Below are 13,421 nucleotides of genomic sequence, written 5' to 3' on the forward strand. Positions count from 1 at the left end.
TTCACCTGCAGATCCTCTTGTTTCTTTGCCTGCAGATGCTTCTGTTCAACCACTTTTCATACCTTTGAGACAATCTCAAAGACAGAAAATTCCCTCAAAATGGTTCACTGACTATGTAGTTAACAATTGTGCTTATCCTATGTCTCATTATCTATGCTATGATTCATTATCCCCTGCTTATGCTGAGTGTTTAACTGCTCACACCTCTGACATAGAGCGTCAGACTTACCATGAGGCCATCAAAGATGAAAGATGGATTTTTGCTATGCAGCAAGAAATAACTGCTCTTGAGGATAATGGTACTTGGGACATAGTGGATTTACCTCCTGGCAAGCATGTCATAGGTTGCAAAAGGGTTTTCAAGATTAAGTATCAGGCTAATGGAAAGGTTGAAAGATTCAAAGCCAGATTGGTTGCCAAAGGTTTTAGCCAAAAAGAGGACATCGATTACCAAGACACTTTTTCTACGGTTGCTAAGATGGTGACGGTGAGGTCTGTTCTTGCAATTGCACCATCTAGACACTGAAATATCTTTCAAATGGACGTGTACAATGCCTTTCTTCAGGGCGACTTAGTAGTGAAAGTTTATATGCAGATTTATGGTTTCACCGAGGTTCTATCCAAAAGGTTTGTAAGGTAAAGAAATCACTATATGGCTTAAAACAAGCCTCCCGACAATGGAATTTGAAACTCACCAGTGTCCTGCATGATTTGGGATTTATTCAAAGTCATTTTGATTACTCTCTCTTTACTCTAACTACTGAACCTGACATTACCATCATCCTTGTCTATGTTGATGACCTTTTGATCACTGGTTCTAATACTGATATTATTCAGTCTACGCGGGTCAAGATGAAACAACAATTTAAGATGAAAGATCTTGGACATTTGCGATTCTTTCTTGGTCTTGAATTTTCCAGAAATGCTTTTGGAATTTTGTTGAATCAACAGAAATATTCCATTGAATTGATTGCTGATTCAAGGCAAGGGGGAGCTAAACCTGCATCTACACCCCTTGATTTCAACCAAAAACATACTTCCTATGAGTTTGATGTGTCTACAGGATGCACAACTGATGACAAAATGCTGGAAGACCCAGGTGGCTATCAAAGATTGGTAGGCAGACTATTATATCTCACCATGACTAGACCTGACATTTCATTCGTTGTCCAGGCTCTAAGTCAATTCATGCACAAACCTAAGGAATCACATATGCATGCTGCGATCAGAGTCATAAGATATATCAAGAATGCTCCAGGTCTTAGCCTGCATATGTCCTCAACAACATCTTCTCATCTATTTGCATATTGCGACTCTGACTGGGCCACATGTCCAAAAATCAGAAAATCTGTTACAGGTTATATGGTTGGATTTGGAACTTCTTTGATTTCATGGAAATTAAAGAAGCAAGAGACAATTTCCAGAAGTTCTGTAGAGGCAGAGTTCAGAAGCATGGCATCGACAGTGGCAGAGTTGTCTTGGCTAACATGACTTTTCAAAGAATTAGGAGTTTCAATTACACAACCCATTGATTTACATTGTGACAGCAAAGCTGCCATACAAATAGCAGCAAACCCAATATTTAATTAAGTATCCTATTACTTGTATCTACATGAGATCTAAGTAATGTGGAACTGTGGAAGGAATCCATTCATCACCGTTTATGAAATTTCTAACTGTGAAATTTGATACAATTCTGGGATCATTAGTAGTTGATGCCCACTTGACACGTCTCTTTGTATCTGCACCAACTCCTTTATTCTGATATTCCAAATAGTATGGCTGAACTATAGGCATATTTCCAAATTCTATCCACCCTTTGTGATCTACGAATATATCTATGTAACTCTGCATAATGACCGTACGTGAAAAATTTCCCCATGGCCGACCTAAGTACATAGCTACATTATCTCCTGCGTCTGGAGTTGCCAATTTCAACGTGCAATTCTGCAATACGAGTCCTGTTTGACCATTATTGTTTCTCTGTTGTGCTGTGATGACGACATATTGACCTTTTAGTGGCTTACGTATTTCAATCAAACAACTTTGAAACACTGCAGTTGCATCACCACAAATGAAATCGATGGTGCCCAAAATTACACATTCTCTGTAGAACTGTTTGCCATTGTGTGTATATACGGTGTCTTGAAAACTATCAAACTGACACCTATAGAAGGTGATGCACTCGGCAGATGCCCTTAAAGCTACCGCTTGATAGTTCACAGCTCCAGCCGTGTTCCGAAATGCAATGTCTTGCGCAATGAAGCCTCTTCCATCCACCCCTTTAAAAAAAACATCATGTCGATGATATAATATACATATACTTCTACCATTAATTTGAGCTATTTATGTGAGATCATCTTACCCACGGTAGCAGTATCGTACGTTCCTATTCCACCTCCATAACTCTTATTTCCTGTTATTATTGTTCTGTCCATTCCTTCTCCAAGAAAAACAATGTTGGTTTTCCACGAGTCGATTTGGACATATTCTTCATAAATTCCTTGTTTGATTTGAATATAGTATAGTGAAATACTATTATTCGGACACGCAAATAAAGCAGCCATTATACTACTATAATTCCCGGACCCATCCTTTGCTACTATAACATATGGAGGATGTGAAATATTTTGACATCCGACGTATTCTAATATAGATAGTAAAAAAATAACGATAATCGAAAAAAAACTGAATAAACGTAAAATGTCGAAAACTTGATTATCTTCGAGTTGACTCATTTTTTTAAAGCAAGAAATGTAGAAAATGATATATGCATAATTGTGTTATGCATGCATTTCAACTATCAAGATTGTCATGTATATATAATTTTTGGAGGAAGAAATTATGAAAAGCTAAATGAGATATTGTCTAGTACTACTAAATTGAACCAATTTGATTAGTTGAAACTTTTACACTCAATAGCTTAATTTAAATCAATAAATTTAAATTACTACATAAAGAAAAACAAAATCACAACAAATTTAAGTGACAAAATAAAGTTAAATACTAACATTGCAATATTAAGGAGTAATATAACTACCACTCAACTTATTGCAAAAAGGTATATAAATATGAAAAGTGGGATATACAAATATTCTGTTGTGTTTAGATTATAAAGAATGTATGCTTCTTTTTGAGTTTTAATTCAATATTCATGTTAGAATTTAATTTAATTTATATTTATATACCATAAAACTCATTTTTTAAAAAAAGTGCTTCCCATAAAATTGTTTTCATGGCATGCGATTTCTTAAATGAACTCTTATCATAGATAATTTTTTTAAAAAAATAAATATTAATCAGTTATATCTGTTTATTTTAAGTTTTAAAGTTATATTTGGTTAAATTTAATGTAATAGTATAAGTGGGATTGATTATGAATATATTTTAATGTTAAGGCCATTAATTTTTTATTATATGTGTCTTCAATACTAATTTTGCTTTATTTGTATCAACAACAAATTAAATTTGAGTTTTTAATACTCATTTTGCTTTATCTAGCTTAACAAACTCAAAATACTAATTTTAAACCATACACAAATACATTCTCTACTACTATTTCTTAATAATAATCAAACAAACAAATAGAATAAAAAGATATTAAAAGTAAATGTAACATCATTCTATTAAAATTTAATCATAACAAGTTAATATATATTATATACATTTTAATTTAATTAGATTAGAAGCCTCGATTCTTATTAAATTAAAATGTATATGTGTGTGTATATATATATATATATATATAAATATATATAATATTTAACTTGTTCTTAGTAAATTTTAATCGAATGAAGTTACATTTACTCAATATTTTTTTTCCTATTTATTTGTTTGTTTATTATTAAGAAATAATAGAAGAGAATTGTAGTTGTGTATAGGTGTTTATTGATTATTTTAATTGATAATTTTTTTATGTATGAATAGTATATGAGTTATGTATTAATCGTGTATGAAGTGAATTTACAATGTTATATGCGAACACTTTTAATTTTTGTAAAAATCTAATATGTATTAATTTGAATTATGTATGAACTGATGTATTTATTTTGTAAGAATTGTGTATTAATTGTATTGACTGTTCTCTAATATGGCAGTGTATCTATGATTTTTCTATGAAATTATATATTATATGAAAGATGTATGAACTGATGCATTCATTTTGTATGATATGTGTATGAATTGCATTGAAAGTACATTAATATAGCAGTATATTTATAATTTTTTTTATGAATTATAAATTAAGTTAAAAGTACTAACTTAGTTTTACCAATTTTATAGGAGAAGAAGGAACAGACACATTTGTCTTCATGTATCAACATGAATGTGTTTGATGATCTATTGACTTTCCTCGGTCAAGACAAGTTCCAACAATTTTTACAGGAAATGCCTTTTGTTTTCATGATTTACACAATATTAAAATCCAATGTTAGTTGTTACGCCATATTTTTCTGCTTGAAAGTGAAAATGACAGAGATGACATGTTTTTCATAAACGCAAATAGTACAGATAAGACTGGTCAATGGACCGGAACCGGTTCACCAGACCGGAATGAATCGATACCGGACCGGACCGGAACCCGTTGACCGGTATTGTCACGATCCAAAATGAGCCGCGAGTGGCACCCACACTTATCCTACTATGTGAGCGAACCAACCAATCTGAACCCCAACATTTTCAACCATAATAAACAGAAAATAATGCGGAAGACTTAAAACTCATTAGCAAAATCAATTAATAACTTCTAAAATTTATCAATTACTATCCCCAAAATCTGGAAGTCATCACCACAAGAACATTCTATCCTCAAATTACTAATCTAAGAGTATCTAGGAAGCTAAAATAAGTAAACAAATGGTCCATGTCCGAACTTCAAGGACATCAAGACATGAATGAGAGAGAATCCAGTCCGAGCTAGGAACAATAGCTCACCCTGAAATTTGATTATGCTGAAGTCTGGCTAGAGTTGCGGTTGAGTCGAAGTTGATGGCACGTTTGCTGCACTCCATAAATAACAAAGAAGAAAATTACAAGTAGGGGTCAGTACAAGGCACAAGTACTGAGTAGATATCATCGGCCAACTCAAAATAGAAAGCAATACATATCAAATAATAACATAAAACCAACCAAATACTTAACAGGTGACAACAACAAGTACCATAACCATTGTCCACAACACCAAGCACATCTATGAGGACTCAAGCCTCCACACCATACTCATTTGGGAAACAGGTTCTTTAAATCTGAGTATATTAGCGTAATTCAAGATTATTCTCTTTACTATACTGGTGTCGGAACGTGACACTCCGATCCCCTCAACATTCATTCATCTTACTATCCTGGTGTCGGAACGTGACACTCTAATCCCCTACTATCCTGGTGTTGGAACGTGATACTCTGATCCTCTACTATCCTGGTGTCGGAACGTGACACTCCGATCCTCTACTATCCTGGTGTCGAAATTTTTTTATCTATGAATAGTATATGAGTTATGTATTAATCGTGTATGAAGTGAATTTACAATGTTATATGCGAACACTTTTAATTTTTTTTAAAATCTAATATGTATTAGTTTGAATTATGTATGAACTAATGTATTTATTTTGTATGAATTGTGTATTAATTGGATTGACTGTTCTTTAATATGGCAGTGTATCTATGATTTTTCTATGAAATTATATATTATATGAAAGATGTATGAACTGATGCATTCATTTTGTATGATATGTGTATGAATTGCATTGAAAGTACATTAATATAGCAGTGCATTTATAATTTTTTTTATGAATTATAAATTAAGTTAAAAGTACTAATTTAGTTTTACCAATTTTATAGGAGAAGAAGGAACAAACACATTTGTCTTCATGTATCAACATGAATGTGTTTGATGATCTATTGACCTTCCTCGGTCAAGACTAGTTCCAACAATTTTTACAGGGAATACCTTTTGTTTTCATGATTTACACAATATTAAAATCCAATGTTAGTTGTTACGCCATATTTTCTGCTTGAAACTGAAAATGACAGAGATAACATGTTTGTCATAAACGTAAATGGTACAGAGTTAAGGTTTGGACTAAAAGAATTTCTGTAACCGGTCTGAAATCTGGATCAATTTCTGATTTTGTTTCAAATCACTCTGTTCCAAATAGAATTATTGCATTTATATTTTGTTCCATATTAAGTTGAGATATTATAGCATTAACAAAACCACTATAAAGAGTAGACGCTTCATATATGATGTCCTCCATCTGAAAATCGACATATTTACCTGTTTCACAACATTAAGATAACATTTAGTATAACATAATACATATAATTGCAAAATAATTCATACACATTTAAAATACATTTCAATGACCTATAAACTACTTAAATTAACTTTTAAAAGATTGTCCATTCATAAAATAAAATTGATAATAATTTCATACACAATTGTTATAACTTTCATCATCACAAGAAAATAATAACTAAACAAAAAAAATAAACAAAAAGAATACAATTTTCATACAAAATTCATACAAAAATATATCAACATTTTACCTTCATATGCCAAACAGAAACATATATTCTAATTTCAACAAAAACCAAATTTCATACATAATTAATACAAGTTTCGTATAAGTTTCATATACGATTAATATAACTATCATACTTCGACGGTCCACAGAATTATAACTACTTATTTTTTGACTAGTGACTGAACACATTGTACCATCAAATTCATTTTCTCTATTTTGTTCATAAATCAAGTATTATGCGAATCTTTCATTTTATTAAAACTCAAACACATCATTTACGTGTTATTTTTCAGATACGGTATATATATCAAATCACTGTTTCATTCAAAAAAAACAAGCTATAATCTATATTACATATCTTAAAATGACCGAAAAAATCGACACAATGTTTTCCATGTTAAATCAACAAATCATAATTATAACAAATGAATCATAATTAAAACCAACTAATGAATTTCACCTTTCACCATGTTTAATTAATATCGACACAATGTTCTCCGTCACAGCAAACCAATTTTTTTCCAATGCCAAAATTTCTTCAATTACTAAAAAAATGAAACTGATATCTGCCGCAAATCTGAAAGAATCGTGAAATTTGGGGATAAAAACAGCTTGTACATTGATGTCAATTTGTTAAAGCTTTTTAAGGAATTAAATCAAAATTTAATCTCATTTAAACTAATTTGAGAGATTTAAGGCAACTAACTAATTTGAATATTTTTTAAATTTCCTTAAAACGTGCTAATAAATTAACACCAATTAATAGCCATTTTCCATTTATATTTTTGTCCGTTTTTTTCTCTTCAATTTTTTTAAATAATTTTTTTTAATTATTTAAAATTAACGTTATATTTTTTTTTAATAATATGTTATAGCTTGAGATATTGAATATTATATATTGAAATACAAACTCTAATGCTATATCTTAATAATATTTATAGAAAATGTTATATACCTAATTTACGCTTTTATTAATCTACTCCACTCATTAACTTTATTTTTCCAATTAACTCATAAAAGAGGGCTTTCATATTTAAACATATGGGCCTTTTCTAATTATAAAAAAAGTAACAAGCTTGTCTCTTAAATTTTAATTGATAAATTCACAATAGCAAAATTTTAAGTCTCTAGTTATCATACTCAGTCTAATGATTAATTGAAGTAGATTTTTAATTATGATGTATCAAATTTAAATTTTAATATAGATAAAAATATTAAGTGATTTCTTTTCATTTAATTATCCTAAATTTAATGAACAAAATTACGTAATAAGTGTTGGTGGTGAAAGGTGATAACTATTTAAAAAATTAATCAAGATGTAGATAGAATTTACTAATAAATAATTGATTAATAAATGAATTTACAAAAAAGAAAAGGCCTCAATAAACAATAATAAGAACACCATGAAAAGAAAAGTTTATTTAAGTACCGCAATTCATTGTTTAATAGATGAGTTTATAGAAGGTTTAGCAAACTCGATAACATAACATTAAAATGAAAAAAAGCGTCATTTTCTTTTTTTAGTGGGTCCTTTCGAATTGGATGCCATTCAGTAAAAGACTCTTCACATGTGACTGTACAAGTTACGGCAGCCCCTGCATCACTTTTTGCATTAAAAAAATCATTTTCGTCTAAATATTTAATTGAACTTATAAGTTCAGTCACTGTTATATAGTAATTGTCTCGACAAATCTGAATACATTGCTTGAGAATTGGTTCCATTGGTTGCTTCATTAAAACTAGATATTGATTATAAGTTCCGTTAGCTTTGGCTAAAGATAATTGTAACATGATATGTGCCAAGCCTTTCTTATCAGCAGAAGAACTTCTAGGATCCGCTCTAAGAGAATCGACGCATAGTTTATCATCAATTGTCTTTTTACAAATATCGTCTATCAAATCTTCATATGAATGAGCCACAAAAGTGAGAGACACGAAAAAAATCACTATCAATGTTCTCATGAGTTTCATCTTCTTCTTTTTTCTTATCTTTTATGTTAAGTGTGGTGTGAAGAGTCATTCTTATAGAATGAAGTATTCATCAAACCATGCCTCTTTTGCATTTACAATTAAAATCCACAAGATTGTGTTACCATTACTTTTAATAGGATAATGGTAAAGCAAATTAATATTAAAATTTAAGTTGATATCTTTTAAATTATTTTCCTTTTCTATCAAATTTGAAATAAAGTCAAACTCTATTGGCTTACTTTAATGTATTTTTATCGGTGATTATATCTTGACTGTTCATATAATTAATCAAGATTTAGATAGAATTATAACAAATAATTCATTAATAAAAATAATTTGCCAAAAAAAGATCCCAATAAGCAAAAATAAGGACATCAAAAAGGTGTTGTAAAAAGAAAAGCAACTATAAAGGCCTCTTACGCATTTATGGTGAGAACCAAAAATTGTGTTACCATTTTTTTTAATGAGATAATGGTAATCAATATTAATATTAAATTATAAATTTATATCTTTTAAATTATTTTCCGTTTTCAATTTTGAAATAAAGTCAAATTCTATTGGTTTACTTTGATAAATGAAATTAACTATTTTAATGATCTAGTCATAAAATATTTATTTTTTATTCTTGGAGAAAATAAAAGATTAATTATTAATAACCATACATTGAATAATGTAGACAAATTATCACATAAGCAATTTTTTGTTACGACCCAAAACGAGCCGCGAGTGACATCCACACTTAACCTCCTATGTGAGCGAACCAACCAATCTAAACCCCAACAATTCAATCTTAATAAACAGAAAATAATGCGAAAGACTTAAAACTCATTAACGAAATTAATAAATAACTTCTAAAACTCAAAACTTATTATTATCTGTAACGACCTGTTTAGTCGTTTTGAGCAGCAGATTTTATTTCTGGAAAAACAGGCTGAGACGACGGAACCCACGACGGAACGTCATGGGCACGACGGACCGTCGAGGGTGTCTCGTCCCAAAACACTTAGAAATTCTGAAATTTGGGTGCTGAAATCGACTCTCTGAACTCTGTGACGGACCTGCAGGACGGATCGTCACAGGCACGACGAACCGTCGTGATCCACCGTTTCAAAACACTTCAACTCTTGAGAATTTGGTACAGGGAACGATTCTCTGAACGTCGTGACGGAAGTGCAGGATGGACCGTCGTAGGTACGACGGGCCGTCACAGACTCCTTAAGGAAATCGAGTCTCTGATGAACCTGCATGACGGACCGTCGCAGGCGCGACGGGCCGTCACAGGTTGCGTAATCCCAGTTGAAGTCGGAATTCTGGTTAAGTTTTAAAGGGGCATTTTGGACTATTCCTGCTATAATTATATATTTCGTGGGTCTATATTAATAACTCAATTTCTTGAGGATAAAAGAGGTAACCTTAAGTTAATTAGTGGGCTATTATTGTCATCTTTTATTCTTAATTATATACTAATTAGGGTAAAAGAAAGAGGGTTTGAATAAAGAAAATAGAAAGAACAAGAGAAAGAGAGAGAAGGGAATCGATAGAGAGAGAGACGATCGAGAAGGGGAAAAACACAAAGCTTTGGGAAAATTTGCTTGCTTGATCACGAATCTTCGGTGGAGGTAGGTTATGGTTTTCATGCTATTCGTAGTAAACTCTTAATAGCGAATGATATGTATTGATAGTATTGTAAAACCCTGCTATGTGCTTAATTGTATGCTTGCATGAACGTGATTATATAATTGTGATTATATTAAGCATGATGAAGCTATTGAATCCCAAATCTTGTAAAATCCTAATCTCTTTGTTAATGATGAGGCCTTGGTATAAAAGAAGGCGTGATGAACTAAAATAATGAGATTGATGATGCCTTGGTAAGAAAGAAGGCTTGATGAATTGATAGAAGCATATTTAGGGGATCGGGTGTCACGAACCGACACGTAAAATTAGGGGATCGGGTGTCACGAACCGACATGTAGTATTAGGGGATCGGGTGTCACGAACCGACATGTAGTATTAGGGGATCGGGTGTCACGAACCGACACGTAGTATTAGGGGATCAGGTGTCACGAACCGACACGTAGATTTAGGGGATCGGGTGTCACGAACTGACACATAGATTTAGGGGATCGGGTGTCACGAATCGACACGTAGTATTAGGGGATCGGGTGTCACGAACCGACACGTAGATTTAGGGGATCGGGTGTCACGAATCGACACATAGATTTAGGGGATCGGGTGTCACGAACCGACACATAGATTTAGGGGATCGGAGTGTCACGTACCGACACAAGAGGATTAATGAATATTGAGGGAGCGGAGTGTCACGTACCGACACAAGAGAAATAAAGATAATGAATCTTGAAAGATGTTAATATACTCAATCTAATGAACATGATTCCCAAATGAGTATGGTATTGAGACTTGAGTTCTCATGTGTGAACTTGACGGTAATTGTTAATGATATAGTATTTGTTGTTGCTACATGTTGAGTATCATAGTTGATTTTATGATATTACTTGGTATATATTGATTTCTATTTTGAGTTGGCCGATGATATCTACTCAGTACCCGTGTTTTGTACTGACCCCTACTTTTATGTTTTCTTCTTGTTTATTTGTGGAGTGCAGCAAACGTGTCATCGTCTTCAACTCAACAGTAATTCAAGCCAGTCTTACTACATCGGAAATTCAGGGTGAGCTAATGCTTCTAGCTTGGACTGGATCTTCTTCTTCAAGTCTTGATGCCTTGAACTTCCGGCATGGACTAGCTTCTTATGTATTTTTAGCTTTTAGAATACTCTTAGTTTAGTCATTTGATCGTAGATGTTCTTGTGATGATGACTTCCAGATTTTGGGGAATAATAGATGTTGAATTTTAGAAGTTAATGAATTGGTCTTTATTTAATGAGTTTAAGTCTTCCGCATTACTTTCTGTTGACATTATATTGAAATATTAAGGTTAGATTGGTTGGTTCGCTCACATAGGAGGGTAAGTGTGGGTGCCAGTCGCAGCCCGGTTTGGGTCGTGACATTATCCCCAAAATCTGGAAGTCATCACCATAAGAACAATCTATCCTCAAATTACTAAATCTAAGAATGTCTAGAAAGCTAAAACAAATAAAAGAGATAGTCCATGTCCGAACTTCAAGGACATCAAGACATGAATGAGAGAGAATCCAGCCCGAGCTAGGAACAATAGCTCACCCTGAAATCTGACGTGATGAAGACCGGCTAGAGTTGCGGTTGAGTTGAAGACGACGGTACGTTTGCTGCACTCCACAATTGACAAAAAGAAAACATACAAGTAGGGGTCAGTACAAAACACGAGTACTGAGTAGATATCATCGGCCAACTCAAAATAGAAAACAATATATATCGAATAATAACATAAAATCAACCATAACACTTAACAGGTGACAACAACAAGCACCATGACCATTGGGCACAACCCAAGCACATCTATGAGGACTCAAGCGTCCACACCATACTCATTTGGGAAACAGGTTCATTAAATTGAGTACATTAACATAATTCAAATTCATTCTTTTTACTATCCTGGTGTCGGAACGTGACACTCCGATCCCCTAATACTACGTGTCGGTTCGTGACACCCGATCCCCTAATACTATGTGTCGGTTCGTGACACCCGATCCATTAATACTACGTGTCGGTTCGTGACACCCGATCCCCTAACCTCATTCCTTTAGATCATCAAGTCTTCTTTTATACCAAGGCATCATCATTAACAGAGAGGGTTTTAGTTTTAAGCTTCACAACCTTATCTTTTCAACCCATTACAATTACATAATCACATCATACAAGCATACAATTAAGCATATAGAAGACTTTACAATACTACCCAATACATATCATTCGCTATTAGGAGTTTACTATGAAATAGCATAAAAACCATAACCTACCTCCACCGAAGAATTCGCGATCAAGCAAGCTATCCCCCAAAACCTTTGCTTTCCTCTTCGTTTTTCTCTTCTCTCGATCGTTCTCCCTCTCATTCTCTTTTACCCTAATTACCATATAATTAAGTATAAAAGGTGACCAAAGTAACCCACTAATTAATTCAAGGTTATCTCCTTTAACCCTCAAGTAATTGAATTATTAACATTCAACCACTAACTTTATAATTATAAGCAGGATTAGTCCAAAACGCCCCATAAAACATTTAACAGAAATCCGACCCAGTCAGGGTTACGCAGCCTGTGACGGCCCGTCATGCCTGCGACGGTCCGTCCTGCTGTTTCCGTCACAAAGTTCAGAGAGTTGATTTTATTTAAGACTCTGTGACGGTCCGTCGTGCCTACGACGGTCCGTCCTGCCATGTCGTTACGAAGTTCAAAGAGTTGTTCTTAGTACCCAAATTTCCAGAATCTAAGTGTTTTGGAGCGAGACCCCCTCGACGGTCCGTCGTGCCCATGACGGTCCGTCGTGGGATCCGTCGACCCAGACAGTTATTACCAGAATAAACTCTACTGCTCAAAACGACCAAACGGGTCGTTACATTTTCTAATCAAAGTCTCATACAAGTGCGTTAATGTCTCTTAATTAATTTATTAGGCGAATAATTTATAGTAATAAGTTAGCAGAGATGATACAAAAGATTTTGGATGCATTAATATTATCTTAGTGTTTAGCTCAAATATGAGCTTTAAGATAAATTTCATACAAAAACACTAAATTAGCACTCTAATTGGATTCAATATTACCTTAGGGGTTAGCTTAAATATGAGATAAACTTGAAATAAAAATATTTGAATTAACACTCTAGCTAGATTTGAACTCAGGTCTTGTTAGTGGATCCTTTAGCTTTTAAAGGCAACATCATAACAATCATATGTTCTTCACGGGTGTACTGTTAATTATATTCTAATTTTTATCAGTTTTTCAAGATAATTATATAAGTATACACATGATT

The 13,421-nt window shown here is 33.0% G+C and overlaps 2 protein-coding genes across 2 annotated transcripts; one reads left to right on the forward strand and one right to left on the reverse strand.

Moving 5' to 3' along the window:
* Positions 1-538: 538 nt before the first annotated feature.
* Positions 539-1,491, forward strand: LOC138338962 (uncharacterized mitochondrial protein AtMg00810-like). Its single transcript, XM_069290067.1, has 2 exons — positions 539-627; positions 729-1,491. The coding sequence occupies exons 1-2, from the start codon at positions 539-541 to the stop codon at positions 1,489-1,491; spliced, it is 852 nt and encodes a 283-aa protein (XP_069146168.1).
* A 117-nt stretch (positions 1,492-1,608) lies between these two features.
* Positions 1,609-2,567, reverse strand: LOC138338963 (probable pectinesterase/pectinesterase inhibitor 12). Its single transcript, XM_069290068.1, has 2 exons — positions 2,366-2,567; positions 1,609-2,282 (listed from the first exon to the last, which is right to left on the reverse strand). Exons 1-2 carry the CDS (start codon positions 2,565-2,567, stop codon positions 1,609-1,611), a joined length of 876 nt encoding a protein of 291 aa, XP_069146169.1.
* Between the last annotated feature and the right edge of the window lie 10,854 nt (positions 2,568-13,421).

This window comes from Solanum lycopersicum, chromosome 10, assembly GCF_036512215.1.
Source record: "Solanum lycopersicum chromosome 10, SLM_r2.1".
NCBI classification, from domain to species: Eukaryota; Viridiplantae; Streptophyta; class Magnoliopsida; order Solanales; family Solanaceae; genus Solanum; species Solanum lycopersicum.

Excerpts from the sequence above, each read along its gene's own strand:
- LOC138338962 (XM_069290067.1), top strand. The coding sequence starts at position 539 with ATGGACGTGTACAATGCCTTTCTTCAGGGCGACTTAGTAGTGAAAGTT. Across the intron at positions 628-728 it reads ACCGAGGTTCTATCCAAAAG|TCATTTTGATTACTCTCTCT; the intron begins GTTTGTAAGGTA and ends ATTTATTCAAAG.
- LOC138338963 (XM_069290068.1), bottom strand. The coding sequence starts at position 2,567 with ATGGCTGCTTTATTTGCGTGTCCGAATAATAGTATTTCACTATACTAT. Across the intron at positions 2,283-2,365 it reads GTACGATACTGCTACCGTGG|GGGTGGATGGAAGAGGCTTC; the intron begins GTAAGATGATCT and ends TTTTTTTTAAAG.